Source organism: Tasmannia lanceolata, unplaced genomic scaffold (genome assembly GCF_043159265.1).
Source record: "Tasmannia lanceolata isolate RefF3 unplaced genomic scaffold, GAP_Taslan_0.1 ptg000015l, whole genome shotgun sequence".
NCBI lineage: Eukaryota > Viridiplantae > Streptophyta > Magnoliopsida > Canellales > Winteraceae > Tasmannia > Tasmannia lanceolata.
This window is the reverse complement of record NW_027518692.1, coordinates 22398152-22419578: the sequence shown is the minus strand read 5'-3', so window position 1 is coordinate 22419578 and position 21427 is coordinate 22398152. Positions and strand designations below refer to the sequence as shown.

The window sequence follows — 21427 nt, the reverse complement described above, 5'->3', positions numbered from 1 at the left end:
AACTAGATACCTAGGGTGTAATGCTTTAAGCAACCTTTGCTTGACTTTAACAATCTTGAAGCATTATCTAGAAACCCTAAATAACGATTTTTGCTTCTCATTATTTTTCTAGGATCGTCTGCCTCTCTCAGGAAAGGACGTATTCAATTAGGAGATTGCAGCCCTCTCCTCTCTATACCCACGTTATTTCAAGCTTGGTGGAAATCCTTAGTCGTTGGTGGCTAATCCTCTTTCTCTCTGATATTTCTGTTGAGAAATTGGTCATGAACATGTTCATGTGCACATATGGACCAAAAAAGTGATGAAAGAACCTAGCAGTGACTGTCATTTTTTTTTTTTGAAATGGCGAATAATATTGAATAAAAGGGGGGCCCCCAAGAAGGGAAAACCCAAGAATACAAAAAAGAAAAAAGAAACAGAAAAAAGAGGACACCTCTAGGAGGAGATGACCAAACCATCTCAAAAAATCGCTCCCCACCCCTCTCCTAGCCAACAAATCCGCCTTCTCATTTGCGGACCTCCAAACATGGTTCAATACAATATTTGAGTCCGTGATTATTTCCTCCATTTCATCAAAAAGAGCCAAGAATCTCCAAGGAGGAATGTACTAAGCCACCCTTCAACCATCGGATCACATTTAGAGAATCCCCTTCAACAATTAAGTTCTTCCAACTATCCCTCCTAATCTTTTTTAGGCCTTGAAAAGCCGCTTTAACTTCCGCCTCCGTAGCATCACACTCTCCAATCGGACAGCAAAAGGCCCAAAGCACCTTCCCACTATCTTCCCGACATAAGCATCCCACCCCGGCCGAGCCCGAATTCCCAAAACAAGCACCATCAAAGTTCAATTTTAGCATCCCATTAGGAGGTGGCTCCCAGCTATGGACAATGATATTAGCCCTCTCACTACTAAAGTACACTTTGCGCCAACCTTCCCAGAGATCATAAGCCGATACAAACCAAAATGATGGATGACATCTCGTCCATGCTATAGCCACCGCAATAATGCGAATAAACAGATAATGAGGAGATTTGGATATCCCCTCAAACACCCTAGCATTTCTCTCATTCCATACTACCCACCAAGTAGCAAGCAAACAAACTTCCCATAAGATTTTACCCTTTCTTTTCCAAGGCACAAAGCTCCAAAGATCCAGCAACAACTTGATAGATCTTGGGAATACCAAAGTAATCCCAAATCTCAAGAAAATACGACCCCATATAGTCCGGGTAAACAAACAGTGCATGAAAAGATGATCAACAGATTCCCCATCCTCAAGACAGAGGGGGCAATGATTAACAAGCCACATGCCACGATTTCTCAGAAAGTTAATGGTTTGTATCCTTTCGCGACACACAGCCCAACCAGCAGTGACTGTCTTTTATTGTGATTTTTTAATTGACAGTTGTGGATGGTGTTAATGCTGAAATCTTGACTGGATCGAGCTTGAAGGTGTGATTAGATGCCAAGCTTAGTGATACGAGACGACCTGCACTCAGAAGGAACTCGTGAGAGGGCCCAAAGTTTGGAGATCCAGGGGAACCCTATGATGCTCAAGTCAGAAAAAACTCAACAGTAAGAATCCGAGCTAAGGCTAGGGGAGAAAAAAGGCAAAGATTATGGGTGGTTCTGTGTATTGCGTACCTTGGAGTTTGATCCATTTTTATTGACTTTAAGTCCTTGGCAGCTTAGGAAACTTGCCGGTTTGTAGAGTCATTCTAATTGGCCGAGTTTCCTTAGAAATCGGTTTCTGTATATAGCTAGCGAGCTTGCTATTTGGGTTTAGGTTTCAAGTATTAGGGCTTCCGAGAAAGATGTGAAATGTCCTTCTTAACCTCGGTTGCCGTTTTGCACGCTCTAGCATATCCAAACACTCTGGCGTCACTTGACGGCCATCCACTCGAGGTCCAATTTTTTCCCCAATATATTGCCCCCCACTTCCTTAGGTTGCTTCAAGCCGAGGAAGTAGTTCTTATCACTGGCCCCCATTAAGCTAGCTTGCTTGGTTGACCCCTCACCTCGTCTCATCGGCATAGGTCGATGCTCGACTCTATGGTGAGTTGGGTCTTTGTGAGGCCAACCTCTGGAATTCGTCTCCTGGGTTCTCTGTTCGGAATGGCTTTAGATAGCTCACTTCTTATGGATCTGGTTGTACCAATGTTATGCCTATTGTGGCTTCACAACCGGTAATGCGAGGTGAATTTATCCTAGAAGAGGGTGAATTTACCACCACTCTTTTGAGAAATATGTTAATAGAGGTGGAATACCCGAAATAAGGGGGCGGGGTCCTACCAAAAGCTTGTTGCCCTTTACACGTAACTTGGGTTTCTCCCATTATCAAAACATGGTCACGTACCCCCAAATATCTTAAATTGACCCCCTGTGTGTCTTTCTCTCTGCTCTAAGTTAAAGAGAGAGACACATAGGGAGTCAATTTATGATATATGAGAGTTGATTTATCACTCCTTTTTTTCTTTTCTTTTTTATGACGTAAGGTATCCCCACCCCAATTTTTAGGGCGAGACTATTCCCTACGGATGCGCACAAAATCACCAATAAACCACGCGCATCGGGTAAACCCGGGGGGGATTCGAACTCACTTTACTGGGAAGCATACCCATGACTTTAAGCCAAAGAGCCACGCCCATAAGAGTTCCCTGTTTTTACTTGGGACAGCCCTTCTAGTGTAAAAGAGTGGTCATAAATACACTAGAGGGGGGTGTCCCCAAGTACAAAGAGGGGGCAAATATATCGCTTCCCCTATTAAATACTTTAGTGTGTAGAGAAAGGACCTCCTCATTTCCATGGATCCACTTCGGATTGGATCTACATATGTCTTGGTCACAATGCATTTCATTTTGAACACAGTTTGGGCTTAGGGTAAGGAAAGGAAAGAGGGAAGAACCATGAGAGAGGAGAATTATCATCGAAACGGTAAGTGGAAAAATGAAATGTTGTGTCTATCTTAAGTAGGTTTTTTAAATGTTAAGAAAATACCCCTCATGAATTGACTTAAATGAAAGAAAATATGAAGGATATTTCTTGGGACATGATCTCTGCGCCAACTGTTTTGATAAACATGCACTCCACTTGTTTGTCGTCTAGCATTTAAAGGGTTTTAAGCGCTTTTTGAGAACCGTAATATCCTCTGACATCCCTTTAAATACTACTCGACAAACAAGTGGAGCGCATGTTTATCAAAAACACTTGGCGCAGATATCATTTCTCTATTTCTTACATTATTGCCCTCTATTCGGATCTAAGATGCCCTCTGGATCCAATGGACACTGTTGAATCTAGCTCTTGTGCCCAAATCTTGTCCATCGACGTTAGGATCTTTGGATCCATGACTGGGTCCATTGACACCCTTACTCTCTTTATTAAATACTTCTATACATGGATAGTTCTCTCTTTTTTCTTTCTCTCTCTCTCTTTTTTTTGGAATTGTGATTGCCAATATAGGTCCTTCTTCATGAAATTTTCTAAAGAATTCAGTAGCAGACCCAACTAGTTTGGAACAAAGGCTTAGTTGAGTTGAGTTGAGTTGTGATTGCCAAACATAGGTGAAGTCTAAAAACAAGACACTATCAAAACAAGAGCGAGGATGTCATTTCAAAATGAAGAATTGGAACAAAATCAGAAGGGATTTGCTAGCCAATTGTGCGGAGAGCCATTTTGTGGATGGCTTTTGCATGTCAGAACAGCCAAGGTTGACTTATTGACATATTTTGTCTTATTCTTGGCTGTTCTCACATGGAAATGCCAGCTGCGAAATGGCTTTCTGCAAAATTGGCTAGCAAATCCCAGGCAAATTATATTCTCACTACTATTAAGAGCTACTGCAATTCCCAAAAAGCTCTCGGCAGCCGGTTAAAAATAAAAGACAAGGTGAGTTCTTCTCATTATCATAACATGGTAGCGCAAATATCAGTAGCCTTGAAAAAAGGGCAATTTTCCCACGAAAAGTCAACTGATAATCTGATATTAAAAAAAGGGCGCTGATATTTCCTCCCCCCCACCCTGACGGCTGGCTAACGTTTTCCCACCATTTGACCGGTCTCTCTCTCTCTCCAGACACACACATAACAGGAACAGTTGGTGGGCCCAACAGAAACAGTTGGTGGAATGGTAGGCCCATCTTTGAACAACGTAGGCCCCACCCATGCCACACCATAGGATAATCCAAACCGTCCATTTGATGGGCCATAAACGTAAATAGGTTGCGTCCCAAAATATTATTTCCATAGGCTGATCCTAGCCCTCCGATCATAGAAACTACATCTTGTGCAACCTCTATAGATTGTAGGGTTGTGATCATCCTATTGAAATGATTTTTGGGGCACAACCTATTTACATTGTGGCCCATCAAATGAACGGCTCGGATCATCCTATGGTCTGGACAGTACACTTCATTTTCAAAAATATGGATTGGGCCTAAATTGGTACGAACCACACCATAGGATGATCCAAACCATGGACGGCTTGGATCATCCTATGTTGTGGACGGTACGCTTCAATTTGAAAAATATCGGTGGGGCCTACGATTGGGCCTTAATGTTAGTGTACGACCAACTCCATAGGATTATCCAAACCATGGACGGCTTGGATCACCCTATGTTGTGGACGGGCCTTAATGTTACTGTACGACCACAGGATGATCCAAACCATTCATTTGATGGGCCAACCCTTTTGGGGGCACAACCCATTTACATTATGGCCCATCAAATGGGCGGCTCGGATCATCCTATGGTCTGGACGGTACACTCCAGTTTCAAAAATATGGGTGGGGCCTAAATTGGGCCTTAATGTTACTGTACGAACCACACCATAGGATGATCCAAACCATGGACGGCTTGGATCATCCTATGTTGTGGACGGTACACGTCAATTTGAAAAAATATCGGTGGGGCTTACGATTGGGCCTTAATGTTACTATACGACCAACTCCATAGAATGATCCAAACCATTCATTTAATGGGCCACAATGTAAATAGGTTGTGCCCCAAAAATCATTTCCATAGGATGATCACAACCCTACAATCTATAGAGGTTGCATAAGATGTAGTTTCTATTTAGATCGGATGGCTAGGATCAACCTATGGAAATGATATTTTGGGACGCATCCTATTTACGTTTATGGCCCATCAAATGGACAGTTTGGATTATCCTATGGTGTGGTATGGGCGGGGCCCTAAAAAAAGGGAAATGATTTATGCGCTCAAGGGTTTTGATAAACACACTTGTAGTGTTTAAAGGGTTTTAATAGCTTTTTAAGAACCGTAATATCCTCTTTAAATACTACACGACAAACAAGTGGAGCGCATGTATGATTATCAAAACACTTGAGCGCAGAAATAATTTTCCTAATAAAAAGGGAGATGATCTCAATGTTTTGATAAGATGTGCTAGCACTGACCTTTAAATGCTAGACGAATATTATCAAAACATGGAGTGCTGAAATCATTTCCCTAAAAATTGTAGAACAACTTTTTGAAAACAACAGAAGGCTAAGATGTTTTGATAAGATGCGCTAGCACATACCCTTTAAATACTACACGACAAACAACTGGAGCGGTGTTTATCAAAACACTAAACACCACTTGAGCGCAGAAATCATTTCCCTAAAAACAAAAGGAAATAATATCAAAACTCAATGTTTTGATAACATGCGCTAGCACAGACCTTTAAATGCTAGATGATTATCAAAAACAATGGAGTGCTAAAATCATTTCCCTAAAAAAAAAAACAAATTGTAGAACAACATTTTTGAAAACAACAAAAGGCTAAGATGGGTCCATCAATATTGATAATCAGAAGTCCAGCCCCATGGTCGAGGACTCTATAGTCTATACCTTTGATCGAGCATATGATGAAAAATACATCTTTGAAGATATCTTTAAGCTATTGATATTTGCACTCCTCAATCTCATGAGATCGATCTTTGTCCTGGTCATCACATATGCTACATGTACACGGAGTCATGGTCTTGCTACTTGATCTCAAAAAACCTAAAGTTGGTCGGAGAATCAAATCTCCGGTGCCGGAAAATAGTAAATAATTAGACTGTTGTCAGTATTCCGGCCTGATCAGAGAGCGGCAGAGAGGGCAGAAGTCAGAAAGAGCTAGCCAGTTGAGGATACAAGTGGCATGGTACACGTGGCAGCAGGGGGTTCGCTTGCCGCTCTTCAATTCCTCCATGCACACAGTACAAAACCCGGATATAAAAACCGCCGGCATGCCGGTGACCAAGGATTCCGGCGAAGGGATCCTGCCGGAGTTCTCTGCCGGCGTCAGAGCTTGATCTAGGTCAAACCATAAATCCACCGGGCACAAAGATGCCGTGTTGTCAGATTCCGGCGATGTGGTCGTCATCTCTTTCGTTAGAACTTAGAAGAGATAAAATATAAAACACACCAAAAGAGAGACCACTTTAGAGGTTTTATATAGAGAAGGGTTAGGCAAGATGGGAGATAATAATAAGATATAAAGATAATGCGTGCGTTAATGTTAAATTACCAAAAGATCCCTTACTTTTTAATGAACTACATAAACTACTTGGAAATGTTTCATAAGTCATAACATGGTTTTAAATTTTGGTTTCGGTATAAATTTCGGACACAGCCAAACCGAAATTCGTTAGAAACCCCCGAAATATCAGTTTTTCGGGCCGAAATAATTTCGACCGAAATTTTGTAAAAAAAAAAAAACATTTTCCCAAAAGTTTGGCCGAAATTGCTGGAATTTCAGCAATTTCAACCAAAATGTTGTACATTTCAGCAATTTCAGTACATTTCGATTTCAATCTAACCGAAATCTGACATTTCGTAGATTTCGGATTTCAGTAGAGATACACCCCCCCCCGGGGGACCAAATGGATAAAATCCCATGGAAAAACATTAAAGGGGGTGAATTTATCCTCAAGCAGTGAACCATTCTCACGGAAACCGTTAAAGGGGGGGGGATTTTATCCGTTTCGAGGGGCCGGGGGGAGGGTATCATGGTTTTATACTTATGGATTTATAGGCAGAGGTTCTCATTAGACTTTAAAGACAGAGCGTAAGCTTTAGACTTTTGGCCTGTATATTTGACTTCGGAGGCGGCTTTTATAGTTATTCATGACGGCAGCGCACATACGGTCACAAAGTTAAAAAATCGGCCAGGCTTTTGTTCTTCTTTTGACAGTGATAATGTGGCTAATTTTCTGTTTGAATTAGGCAGCTACCGAAAGATCATCTTCACCTTACATCTGGTAGTACGTTGGACAATCTGGGCCATTCAAATAATAGATCTACCATGACCATTGCAATATAGAAATCACAGTCCTTGCATAATCTGAGCGATGTAGCTATAGATTCATCTTGTTCTATGCGAATTCTTATAATTTTGAGCTCAATAATAAATTTTTAAAATTGTTTAGAAGCTTTTTATTTTCTTTTTTTAAGGTCTTATTTGTTTTGTATTCTTTTTATGCTAAGAAAATCAATGTCTATGGTCGAAATCATTTATGGATATAATAATTTCAAATGGTTAAAATTGTAATTTAGGTAAGGTCGGCAAGTCATGAAGATAGTTACAAAGTTTAATAATGAATTATATAGTCAAGTTGGCTTTATGATAAGATAAAATAAATTGACACCCCCCCCCCCCCTAACGGTTTCTGTGAGAATGGTTCACTGCTTGACGATAAATTCACCCCCTTCTTTGGCTCTAAACCCTAACGGGTAACGTTGAAGGGGGAGATTTTATCGTTAGAGCGGGGGGAATATCACTACCCATTTTTTATGGTTTGGCCGCAATTATTTTTCAGAAAGTGCGGAATGGCCTAGTTGATAAGATGACCCAAACCGTTCATTTGTTGGGCCACAACGTAAATAGGTTGTAACCCGTAAATTATCTCCATAAGATGATCCTAACCCTCCGATCTATTTAGATTTCCATAATATGTTGTCCCTCTACATGTCGGAGGGTTAGGATCATCCTATGGGGTTGATTTACAAGATACAACTTAAATGAATGGTCTGGATCATCCTATGAAGTGTGCCCCGCTGTACTGTTTGAAAAACAGTAGACTTTACTGCCAGTCTGCCAAACACCGTATAAAATCTTTCACTTCACCTATTTACATGGGTAACCCTCTTTTACATCTTTGCTAGAAATAATAAGGAAAAATTGCGAACGGGGGACATCAAGATACGAGAATTGCCAACGGGGGACGCACTTTTGAAAATTTTCTATAGAGGGTTGATAAACCCCTTTTGAGAGTTTGATTTTAGAGACTTGAAAACCCCCATTTCGCCCCTCTCTAGCAAGTTTTCAAAAGTGTGTCCCCTGTTGGCAATTCTCGTGTTTTGATGCCCCCATTGGCAATTTTTCCAAATAATAATATTGTTTTTAACGGTTTTTTTTTTTTTAAATAGAAAGGTTTTTTAATTATGGTTCGTTTTGTTGAATAAAAAGGAATGTGAAAATGACAAAACAAATGTTTATTTCAATGGTTTAATTTTCAAACACATGGTGTCACAATTAAAGTAGTCAGCAACGGACGAATGTGGTCGACCGTTTCTACAGTGAGGGCCAAACAATATGGGCCCCACTGTATTTTAGATAAATCTTGGGGAGTGATTAATCGACTCCCCATGTGTCTTTCTCTCTCCTCTAGGTTAGAGAGAGAAAGAGGAAAGTGATAGACACATGGGGAGCCGATTTATCCATTTAGGGAGTTGATTTATCACTGCCCTAAATCTTTCGTAGGCTGATTGACAACATTATTTGTATGTGCATAAAGTTTTTCTAGAAAATATTTTGTACTGTTTGACTCGCATCTTTCAATTTTCTAGAATTTTAAATTCTACTATTGGGTTGATGTTGGCCAGCATTATGATATTTTCACCCCCCCCCTGCATCACGCATGCGCCCCCCTGATAACTTGATTCGAAGTCAAAAAGTGTTAAAGTTGACTACTCTTCACGTCAAATAAGGGGAGCGCATGCCTAATGCAGGGGGAGTGAAAATGACAACTGCATTAACTGCCAGCTACTTATTAAGTTATTATCACTTGTTGATAAATAAGAGAGTTGCAACGACTTCTTTTTTTGGTGCAACAACTTCTTTTACGTGTGGAAAGAAGGTGGAGAGTTTTTCTTTGGGCGATGATATTTTCACACGCCACCCACCCCAGTAGGCATGCGCCCACCTTACGTCAAATCACGTTATAAGAAGGGGGGCGCATGCGTACTGCAGGGGGGTGAAAATATCATCCCCCTTTTCTATTAGTAGTTTTTTTCAATGGTTTTGGATCATGCATTTATCCTCTTTGAAGAAGTTAAGAAGATTCCAGCCGCTTTCAAGTTTGTTTTTCTGATCCACTTGGTAACAAGTTTAGCGTATTGATCAGACATTTCAATGGATTGTTGATTGGAAGGATAATGTAGCCATGTTTAGTAAGTTCTTGTTGAAATCTAAGATTTATCTTTTCTCTCGATGATATTATCCTCTCTCTTCTCTCTCTCTCTCTCTCTCTCTCTCTCTCTCTCTCTCTCTGTGTGGAAAATGAAGATTCTTCCAGCATGTCCCTTTTTGAAGCTCTCTCTCTCTGTGGAAAATGAAGATCAAAGCACAAGAAGTAAACACTAAGAACAAAAACCATAAAGCAAGGAGAGAGAAAACTTCTCTTGACTTAATCAATTCAAAGAATTACACCCACTACTCTTATCTATCTCACGTTTTCACTCTACTGCCTATTAACGTGTGGCATCATGACCTTTTTATAAATCAAATAACAAACACATATAATAGGACTCAAATTCCCACTGGGAATAACTATCACAATCCTACGCTAACTAGAATACCACATAACAGTCATACCTTCCCTCTTCTCCTCGAAAACTTAAAACAACCAAAACTACTCCAACCCAAACAAATTAAGAATCATTTTCTAACCCATTCAAAAAAAACCATAAAATAGCCACATGTCTCCTTCTCTAAACGGACTCGTAGACAAACTGAACTATGGTTAAAACTTCTAGAAACAACTAGTCCTAGTTTAACCAGGAATCATCTCAATACTCCCCCTCAACGCTCTCTACATCTCACGCCAAGCTCCTTTCTGAACTTTGCAAACTTCTTGTAGCTCAGTCCTTCGAAAGCAGCAAGGGCTACGAACACACGAACCTTCGTAATTTTGGCTACTAGACTAAATCTCTCATCGTAATCATGCTTATACTTCTCAGAGAATCCTCGAGCAACAAAACTCACCTTGAATCTCTACCGATCCATCGGATTTGGTTCCTTGTACACCCACTTACATGAATAAGGTGACACTTCAATAGGTAGTAGTACTACATCCCACATTTCGTTTTGCTTCAAGGCTAGAATCTCATCTTCTATTGATTCCTTCCATTCAGGAACACCTTAGGCTTCTTCAAAAGATGTCGGTTAGGTAATACCGACTTCTTTAACTAATGCATATGCCACATCTGCAGACTTAAGACATTCTGTGCTTTTTTCTCTGGAAATCACCTCCTCCTGAGGTTGTGTTGATTCGACATCACCTCCGCTAGAATCATTGTCGAACATAACATCTATCATGTGATTCAGACATCCCAAATCAATTGTTCGGTTACAATTGCTTGTGTCCTCCAAACTAGCTAGCGACATCCATGACTTCTGTAGTCGTAAGAACTACTTCACACGAATCATCATGTTCTTCTTCGATGAAGAGAAAAGCACTCCACTCATCATCACTATTATACATCTGGGAAACTTCAGATGTTGCAGTCTCACATTCTTCTTTCTTCTTCTTTGGTGCACGACAATCTCTAGAAAAGTGGCCCGGCTTACCACAATTGTAACATACTCGTCTTTGTCCCGAGTTTCGAGTTTGGACACTTCGTCATCTTCACCTTCATGAAATATTTGATAATCATCATATTCCCTTGAGATATGGAGCCTATCTTGTTTTCAAGCATCTGCAATCTCGCATCGTTTGTTTTTTAAAAACAAAGTGGCGAAGACATCCCATACTTCCTTCGAAGTCTTGGCCTCTCAAATATAGTGGAAAAAATCCCTCTGAATGGTAGCCTTCAATGCGAAAATGGCTTTACCGGCTTTGATCTTTCCCTTCCTCATAACCTCTGAGGTTTCGGCACCTCAATTGGGAAAAGTAGTTTCTGCACCATTCACTATCTCCCATAGATCTTGCGCTTAGAGATATGACTCTGTGCAAGACTTCCAATAGAATAATTTGTATTATTCAATTTCCCAATCCGGCCCATTGACAGAATTGTCGAAATCCAACTCCTTGATGGAGCTTCTTACGAGTGTCAAACTTGAAGCCGGATCCCGGGTCTACAACTTCGACGTCTGATCCCTAAGCCAAGACGTATCGGATGTTGTCCCTAGAGGCTTGATCTTCCTACGGCTACGTACACCAATCCCTGACCGGCTTCGATCGACACTTACACTAGTTCCTGGCCGGTTGTCTGATCTTCTTCCTTTGGCTTTCATTCACTAGTCCCAGACTAGTGGCTTCCTACGATGATCGTTCACCAGTCCCTAACCGATGCCTTCGACGACCTTTCACCAGTCCCAGACCGGTGACTGATACCACTTGTAGAAAATCAAGATCAAAGCACAAGAAGCAAACACTAAGAACAAAAAAACACAAACTGGAAGGAGAGAGAAAACTTCTTTTCTTGAATTCATGCCCTTTTTATAAAGCAATCACCAAACACAACACATACACTAGGACTAAAATTCCCACTAAGCATAACTATCACTATCCTACTCTAACTAGAATACCACAAAACTGTCACACGTTCCATTTTCTCCTTGAAAACCTAAAACAACCAAAACTACTCCAGCCCAAACAAATTAAGAATCCTATTCTAACTCATTCAAAACAGCCACAAAGTAGCCACATGCCTCCTTCTCTGAACAGACCCCTAGATAAACTAAACTATAGTGTCCGCACTGGCCAAACTGACCACACTAGCCCATCCCCTCTGGCGCTGTGGAGAGTCCGCGATGACTCTCAGCACTCTTATCTTAGTGTTTCGTGGAGATTGCAAAACGCCTTGCCTAGATCTAATTAGAAGAAGGTGATGAAAGATGAAATATTTGCCTCAGGAAAAGTCAAACCTGAGAATTGGTGAAGTGGCTTGAGGGGAAAAAAATATGTACGTGGGTTGCAATATGGGTATACACGGTGAAGTATTGACTCAATAGGCTACACAAGACCTATGGAATGGACTACAATGAGACCTTTAGGTTAATGCCTAAGCTGAAGTCTGTTGTGGTAGTTATATGCATGGTTTCAAATTTCGGTTTCGGAATGTGTTTCGCTCCTCAGCGAAACCGAAATCCAACGAAATAAAAAATACTGTTCTTTTATCCCATACAAAATTTCAGCTGAAATTTCTGGAAAATATTAAATAATGAATAAAATCCTGATTTTTATGGTGAAATTCCTTAAATTTCAGACCAACGAAATTTCAAAATGGTTGAAATAAAGGTTTCGGATATTACCGATTTCGATTTGGGTCGAATTTCGGTCGAAATTTAAAACCATGGTTATATGCAGCATTACCAATAAGAAGTGGTCATTGCTATAGTTAATTGTCAAAAATATTCCTGTATGGAGACCTTGTGAAAGAAGTTTATGAGTCCTTCCCCTAGGTTTCTATCCTGGGTAGAAGATATTGATTTGTAGGTTGATGAAGTATATTTATATCCTCTGAGCAATATGTCAGGGCTTGGTTTCAGAGATTCATTAGTGCCATTACATAGATTCCATTTCATAAGAGCAACGTTGATCACTCTATTCTTGAAGCAAAGAAGAAAAGTGATGGGTGGTGCAAAAACGAAACTAAAAGGCCACACCAATGTCTAACAAAAAGAGAATACCATGTCTGTTGTCCACATGGATAACATTATATCTTTTTTTTATGACATAGGGTGTATCCCCACGCCAATATTTAGGGCGGGAATAATCCCTACGGATGTGCAATTATTAAAAAGAAAAGACAAGCCGAGTTTGTGCAATTATTAAAACATGGTAGTGCCAATCTCAGACTTCTTATTTTTGCCAAATTCTCTCTCCTCTTCCTCCACTTAAACAGAAACTTCCCTCAGCTTTTGTAATTTTAAGGCTCCAAGCTTTGTCAGCCATAATTAGGTCGTCATCCCACTCTGAAAATGGCAACATTTCTCAGAATCGCTATTCAAAATCAGCCAGTCTCACCATCATATGTTCAGTTTGCGTTTTTAAAATTTGATTTGAATGGGAAAAAAAATTTATAGTGCTAGTGACTACTAATAAATGAAAAAATAAAATGAGGCTGCAACTTGGGCCGGGTCCAACCCAAACCCAACAGGTTTAACCCGATTTCTGCTTGAGTTGTGTTTGCCTTCCCTTGAGTTGGGTTGTGTTATGTTTGACTTAATTCCAGGTTGGGTTAAGGTTGATGCCTTGGGCAACCAAACCAGACCCGAACCCAATATCCTTTTTTGTGTATTTTTCTCTTTTTACCGCGGGGCAACCCGAACCCAAACCAATTTGCAAATTCAGGTTTTAGACGGGTAGGTTAGGGTTTAGAAATACAAAAGCAGGTTGGGTTAGGGTTGACCCTCCTCAACCCGAGGTTCGGGTTGGATCGGGTTAGGGTTGAAGCAATGCTAACTTGGGTTGGTTTGGGTTTAGGGTTGGTCTCAACCTTACACAACCCGGCCCGAGTTGCACCTCTGGTTCAGTGAACGAGATGTAAGGGTTTAGTAAGGAGCCGAGCAACAAAAGGAATTCTCTTCAATGTCCAGGGAAAAAAACCATCTTAGAAGCGAATGAAAAGCTGCAGCAGGCACTAAACACTGCAGGATTATATGTTGAAGTAAATGAGAAATGCACAGGGCTTGATTGGGGAAATAGGCAAGGGAAGGGTCTTAGAATTATCATATTTAATGATGCAAACAAGAACATCTTACTGTACATAACAGCCTGCAATCTTGCAATGTCTGAAAATTTTGGAGAAAGAAAAATTTTACAGATGCCATTACTGTAGTTATTTTCAGAAGCAATCAGTAGTAGAATACAAATGATGAGTAACACAAAAACTCCAACAGAATCATCTTCAGTACACAGTTACATTTTTAGAGGGTGGGAAGAACAATGACCTGTTAAATTCTTTTCCTGATTCTCAGCACAAGTCATCTGCTACTTGAGAACTTCTTATCCCCCAAAACGATCTTGGCCGCAAATTCTTGTTGGTGGCCGTAAAGAGCCAACCCATTTGTGTCTCGCAATTGGCACAGTTGGTAATTGTCCATGCATACCTGGTAAAACAGTTTTAAAGCATTTAATCTCATCAGAAAAGAAGCTCTTGAGAAGATTGTTGAAGCCTCAACCTCTGGGTAAAATTTATCTTAAATACTTGGATTTGAACCCATTTCGTCATTAAACCATCGACAAAAACATATAATTGTCAGAGTTTTTTCTCAAAATCTATAATTTGACACTCCAAAACAGTAGACTAATGAGGAACTATTCTGTGTATGAACTTTACACTAATGGGCCGTTTGGATACGCGGATTTTAGAATCTTGGATTTCCCCAAAATCCTGGACGGGAATTGAGAGAAGAAGCAGACTGTCCGTCGTTTTCTGACTTCTCGTCCTTCTTTCTGTCGAGCGAGAGTAGAAGATCGTCTCATGTTTCCAGGCATTAGAAATCTCAGGATGGGGGAGAGATTTCTAAAACCTGGATTTCTTACTTAAAATTAAAGAAACACTGTCCTGACAGCATACAGCAGCTTGATCATGAACTCTCTTTTACACTGTTTTCAAACTAAAACTTGGATGGCTGTTTGGACACACGGATTTTAGAATCTTGGATTTTTTCAAAATTATAAGAGGGAGACCAAAGAAGAAGGAGATCAGCCGTCATTTTCTGATTTCTCGCCCTTCTTTCCATCAGCAAGAGAGTAAGAGACCATCCCATGTTTCCAGGTTTTAGAAATCTCAGGATGGGGAAGAAGCAAAATGGACGGACTCCTTCTTCTCGTCTCCCATCCAGGATTTTGACGAAATCCAAGATTCTAACATCCGCGTATCCAAATGGCCCCTAGGAGTCTAGACCAGCTCTGCCATCTAGTTAGTGCACATGCTCACTAATATAGACCGTCTCTTGGATGAGCCGTACCCTAAAATCACATTGATTGGGAAACCTTTACCATCTAATCAATAGCCCGGTGTAGGGGAGTTTGTTACTTATGCAGCAAAATTCAGTCCTTTCCACAAATTGTGGAGGCCATAAAAATCTTGTGAAGAAATAATGGGCAAGGCTCTTAATGGTAGTATATGAACTTAAATATAAAGGTTAATGTCATACCCTGGGAACCAGCTATACTCCCTAACAGGAGGTCCGATGAGTGCTAGCCCAGTGGCATTGTAGAGAGTCATGATCTCATGCACATAACCTTGTGGATTCACGTAAGCATTGAGAGGTCCATCACTAGACATCACCAACGTATCACTTCGCTTTGATATCACAGCCTACAAAAACAGAAACCAATTTAGATACAAAGGGAATTAGTTGTGCAGGTTTTACGAAAATTGTTGTGCAGATGTCTTGTATTCAAGTAGTGATACAGCACCCCAACAAACTAATTTTCAGTTTTGCGCTGGAGGATATTTCGATAATTTCTTGACGTAGTAGCATTGATATATAATCCATGTATTAGGGTTACATGTCATAAGTTGAGTTTTCTTGGCTAACAGAAAAGAATGAGAGTTTTGTAACCATTAACCAAAATAGTGAAACTCTTCTCCTGTGGACCCAGGCACACTCCAAACAACGTATAGCTTGGGCATAATCCATGTATTAGGGTCACATGTCATAAGTTGAGTTTTCTTGGCTAACAGAAAAGAATGAGAGTTTTGTAACCATTAACCGAAATAGTGAAACTCTTCTCCTGTGGACGCAGGCACACTCCAAACAACGTATAGCTTGGGCATATTTGGATCTATGGAAGATCATATTTTCTTGGAAAGTATTTTAAAGGCGGTTTAGTTCTTGGTTTTTCTTTTCTAAGGTTTGGTTCACATCTACTATTTTCTGGATTTTTAAAATGTATGGTTTGGGACTCGGAAGCACACCCACATCTTGATCCTTTTATTAGATTTTTACTTTTTTTTTTTTTTTTGAATGGTTAGATTTTTACTTATTTACCTACAAGAAAAGGAAAATTAAAAAAAGTTCAATCAAAACTAAAAAGAAAAAGAACAGCATTATTTCTAGCACCTAACTTCAAAAGCTTTGAAAACAACACCGCATATATTACCTGACAAGTTTTACAGCGAACGAGATCAAAGCGCTCAAGTAACTCAATTTCCCTACGCAGTCTATAAGAAATACCATCAATCTCCAGCAGCTCTTGCCTCGTAGATTCTGACAGAGGAATTTTACTCGCAATATAAAATGACAAAAGATCTGGCTTGTTTATAAGACCGTCCATGCATGGAACCCCAATTATTTGCCTCCACATATCTGCAAAGTAGTAATACCAGTCATTACCACTACTCACTGACAAGAAACCAGGTGTAACCATATAAAATCCAAAGATCATGGCCTTTTTTCTAGTGTATTCCACAGGATATTGTAAACAAGCAAATAATAGCAACCCGTGCACCTGAACAATGTTCAAGTATTCGTTTTGACTTGGAAAATGGTCTAATATCCGGATTTAACTTAACCAAGTCACAAAAAATTGGCTTCGCTAAAGATTGATTCCCCCCTTCTTTTTTTTAAATCAGAGTACATGCTGTGAAACAAGACCAGAGAACATGGTTTTAAATATCGGCCGAAATGCAAATTTCGGTGTCGGCCCAGATTTTGGCCAAAATTTCCAAAATTCTGGCCATACGTATTCTTTAGGAAATTATGGCTTTTAATGAAAAATTTTCTTTTACCGAATTTCAGTCGAAATTTCAGTATTTCGGCCAAAATTTTTGTTTCGCCACAGCCGAAACTGATGGTGAACCCGAAATTTCAAACCTTGCCAGAGACAACCTATGCTAGTTCACCAATCAGCCCTACATAGCTTAAAATACTTTCACAAAAGCAGAAAAAAGATGCAGTCATATTACCAGCTGCCTTTTGAGCTAGACTATAAGAATCATACATCCGGTAGACCCAGTGAGGCCAAAAAGACCTTGGAGCCCTACGCAACCATTTTGACTTATCCGCAGCCCAAACCTTCTTCCATTCTTCACATTCCTTCACAGTGCCCTGCCCAACAGTATCGTTTTCATGCATTTTGTCACTAATACAATGCTCCCTTGACCCCTCCGAGTTATCAGGATGAGATCTTCCCAACCTAAACCCCAACCCAGACAAAAATTCATCATCGCTACTTGTGGACTCGTCGATACTTTCATGACTGTAACTAGAACCAATTGAAGACTGCTGCATTCTCATATCTTTCATTGAATAATTACTGTCAGTGCTAGCCTCAGACATATGATCAGAATCGTTTTCCTCATTATTGTATTTATGCCGTTTGCCACGAGACGCATGTGAAGGTACCGCATGTGCGAAGCTACCATTATGGAAGTTACTAACTGAAGCCAACTGTCCAAATGCATCTTTTGGAGTTCTCAAAGGCAGGTCTTCCTGGATAATCTGAACCTCTGCATATGGCTGACAAAATAGGGATAATATACAACACCATATCGATTATTAAAGGACCATTAAAGCAGAACCTAAATGATGTGCTAAAGTATAAAACATTAAATAACGCCATTTCCAACGGCTTAAGCTTTTGGAGTAATTGGTTGTTTCACATGGTATCAGAGCAAAGGTCCCGAGTTCAAAACTCCTTGATATTAAAAATCCACATGTAATGGCTAACCCAAAAGAGGGGCCCCATGTACCACGTGTAGGCCAACCTTAAAAAGAGGGACCACACGTGAGGGGGAGTGTTAAAAGTATAAAAGATTAAATAACGCCATCTCCAACGGCTTAAGCTTTTGGAGTAATTGGTAGTTTCACAATATGCATATCAAACAGAAACTTACTGCTCCTTCTATATCTATCCAACGGCGTCGCAAGCGAAATCGTTGATGGCCACGAGTAACCACATTTAGTGAACCATCCTCTAGTCGCCGGTATTGTCGAATCTAAAGGAAAGCATGAGACTAGACCGATGAATCAAAATAGGATTATCTTTTTTTTTTTACCAGAAGCAAATGCATCACAGAAATATTGACAGGAGAAGAACAGTTACATCTTAGGAAATGGATAAATTAGTTAACCAAATTAGTATTTGGTAAAAACAAAAATTTGAAAAATGGTCAACCAACAGAGAATATACAATGTCTTGTAGAAGAAAGTTTTAAAAAGCACTATGGTCCATACCTCTGCAGTTGTTCCAATTCTTGAAAAACGAAACCGTTCATCATTAGAATGGCTATTAACACGAACCTGAACCAAGTTCTCAAATCATTTTTAAATTTACATGAGGATAAAGAGCAAAACTCCACAAACATATCAAAGCATGGGACAGGCTGTAAAAGAGGGATCAACATACCACACCTATTGTGCAAGGAGCGTCAACCTGGTTTAGTGCTCTTTCTACAGCAGCTTTAAATCTAGGTTGAACAACTCTTAGAGGAAGGGTGGCTTCTGGGAATAAAACTACTCCTGAAAAGCAAATTTTCCAATTCAGGAAATTAAAAAACAATAGATTGCATATGTACTTACGATGATTTAGTGGGGCCAGGGCCTATATACATGTAACTTTCCAAGTGGACTTTATTCCAAACTCTACTCATTTCTGAAGTGTATGTTGCAAATAAAAAAAACATTGTTATGACTAAGTAAAACAAAAGCCATGGCAGTAGAAATAGAATAATAATCACAAGACTCAAACTTAAACTCAACCCAAAACAAAACAAAGCACATGCTTCAATAAATGACAAGGAGGGTAATCTCAAAAAGAAAACCAAAAACTACTTTTATAAATTTCAATTTCGTAATGATTACAAAACCAGGCAAAAGACCCCTTATAAAGACCACATATTTGGCCTTTTACAACAAAACCTTCCCAAAGTAAGAACTCCTAATCCTAGATACTTTCTAACTCTAACATAATTCTAATACAGTCCTACTAAACAAGATAGAATCCTTCTAAATTATAAAAAAATTCCAAAGTAAACTCTATCCGAAATTGTTTCTAATTATAAATCAATCCCAATTCAACCTTCCTACTTCCTACTTCAATTTCAACCTCCACAATTTAAAATAGAAATTCTAGAAGCTTCAGACCAAGGAAGCAGGATTCTTCCCTGGGAGCCTTCGATTCCCGCTCTGGCAACCTTGCTTCAGACAACCCCATCTTCTCTCAAAACATGGACTTTCTAAACTCCAACAAAAATATTTCAAAAATACAAATATAATCATCAAAATACATAAAAAAAATTACTCCCCCCCGCCCTAAAAACCTCTTGTATGCCGTAGGATAACCTATCATTTTCTTCACTCTTTGGCTTGATGCTACTTGATCACCTCCAATGTGACATAGGACATCCTTCATTCTCCAAATTTCAATTTAAAGGGCCTATTTACACTGCATCAGACAGTAATGTGACCACCACCACCCTTATACACCTTAGGATAACCTATGATTTAGCCGACACTTTGAATTTATTGCCGTCACACATGTCCGGCCATGTCCGGCACGACAAGCGTGTCGACACTCCTTTGGACACTTTTAAAGGTATTGCTAGAAGTGTTAGACTTAATGTGGGCGTGTGCACACATTTTTGTACCAAGTCAAGGGTGACATTCAATTTTATTATTGACCATTATGTTTACCTGTTTTATTATTAATTCTTCTAACTCGTATCCATGTCGAAATTCAACACACGAATCCGTATCGACAATTCATGATTATATATACTTTGTATTTTAGCCGTGTCCCCGTTTCTAAATTTTGGGGGTATGTCGTGTCCGACAATGACACGCGACACTCGTGTCCGTGTCCACAAATCATAGAGGATAACTATCATTTTCTTCACTTTTTTGCATGATGCTACTTGATCTCCTCCAGTTTGACGTAGGATGGGTAAGGAAAGATCATTAACCATGAAACTCTGATATCATGTCAACATAGGACAGCCAACTGAATGTTAATATTCAGGGTCAAGGTGAAGATTATATAGGAATAGATAAGTAGGCGGGTGGTTAAGGACTGTAGATGGCATTCAGGGACTGGAGAGGGGTATAGAAGGGACTGGTGAGATTTAAAGATGACTGTAACAGGCCGGTAAATTACCTGCAGTAAATGTTTTATGAATGGTTTGGGCTCAAGTAGGAGATAGAAGGGTAAGCGCATGTTTTCAAGGTGAAAGAAGGGTGTGCAGGGACTGTTAGGATTAAAGAAAGGGTCTAGAGTGGAAGAATGGTGTGCAGGGACTGTTAGGATTGAAGAAAGGGTCTAGAATGGCTTGCAGTCAAAGAAGATGTGTTGTAAGGATTTAGAAAATACTAGAAGGTTACTGGTCAAGGGGGAAATGTATTTAGGAAGGGTTTCACAAGGAATAAATGACTGGTTATAGGTTTTTAAAGATATGAAGTATGGACAGCTCCTAAAGATTGGCTTCTGGTGGGGGAAAGGATATCGTGGGCTTTAGAGGGTTGCAGGGGTTTAAAGGTCAAATGTTTCAGAGGGTTTCTTGATAGGAGATAGGCTGGAAAAGGTCATCTTGACCAATTCTTAAAATTAGTTTAAATTACAGGGATATGCGATGGGCTGGAAAAGGTCATCTTGACCAATTCTTAAAATTGGTTTAAATTATAGGCGGTGCAGGGCTAACTACTGTTGTCGGCAGTCTTAAAGATATGAAGTTTGGTTCGTTGGAGGAGGGTAAAGATAAGGCTAAGGCAACGTGTTGTGGGTTTCAAAGAAAATAAGAAAGAAATTTGCAGGGGATGAGGAGAAGAAGGTAAAAAGAAAATCCAAACCTGGATTCTTTGGGGCAGATGTGATGCTGTGGGTTGCTAGTATGCAGAGAAAAGAAAATGAGAAATAAAACACAATACCCACAAGGGGGTCTTCACCAAGGCTAAGTAATCACCCATAGCTTTGAAGCAAAGAGCTTCATTCAACAATAATCATCCATTCATCCCTAAATTCGTGGCCACAGGCCTTTACATTATATAGACTCTTAGTCATGGATTTAAATTTCGGTTTCGGTTCCGGCCTTGGCGAAACTGAGATTTTGGCCGAAATCCAGTAATAAAAAAAGTATTATTTTATTAATTCCAAAATTTCGGAATAATACTAAACTCAACTCAACTCAACAAAGCCTTTGTCCCAAACTAGTTGGGGTCGGCTAAATGAATCCTGTAGAAAAAATTCATAAAGAAGGTGAAAGG

At 39.8% G+C, this 21427-nt stretch overlaps 2 protein-coding genes across 2 annotated transcripts in view; both read right to left on the bottom strand.

The window, feature by feature from the left end:
• Window positions 1–6070: 6070 nt before the first annotated feature.
• Window positions 6071–6373, bottom strand: LOC143891853 (uncharacterized). Its single transcript, XM_077396361.1, has one exon. The coding sequence runs from the start codon at window positions 6371–6373 to the stop codon at window positions 6071–6073; it is 303 nt and encodes a 100-aa protein (XP_077252476.1).
• A 7561-nt stretch (window positions 6374–13934) lies between these two features.
• LOC143845418 (ATP-dependent protease La (LON) domain protein) overlaps window positions 13935–21427 on the bottom strand; it is a 29014-nt gene continuing 21521 nt past the window's right edge. The window contains exons 4-10 of the mRNA XM_077353745.1: window positions 18579–18691; window positions 18407–18472; window positions 18067–18168; window positions 17137–17689; window positions 16332–16537; window positions 15380–15543; window positions 13935–14326 (exon numbers count right to left, since the gene is read on the bottom strand). Of these exons, the coding sequence (XP_077209860.1) occupies window positions 14191–14326; window positions 15380–15543; window positions 16332–16537; window positions 17137–17689; window positions 18067–18168; window positions 18407–18472; window positions 18579–18691 (1340 nt within the window). The 3' untranslated portion in view covers window positions 13935–14190. The remainder of the gene's footprint in view (window positions 14327–15379; window positions 15544–16331; window positions 16538–17136; window positions 17690–18066; window positions 18169–18406; window positions 18473–18578; window positions 18692–21427) is intronic.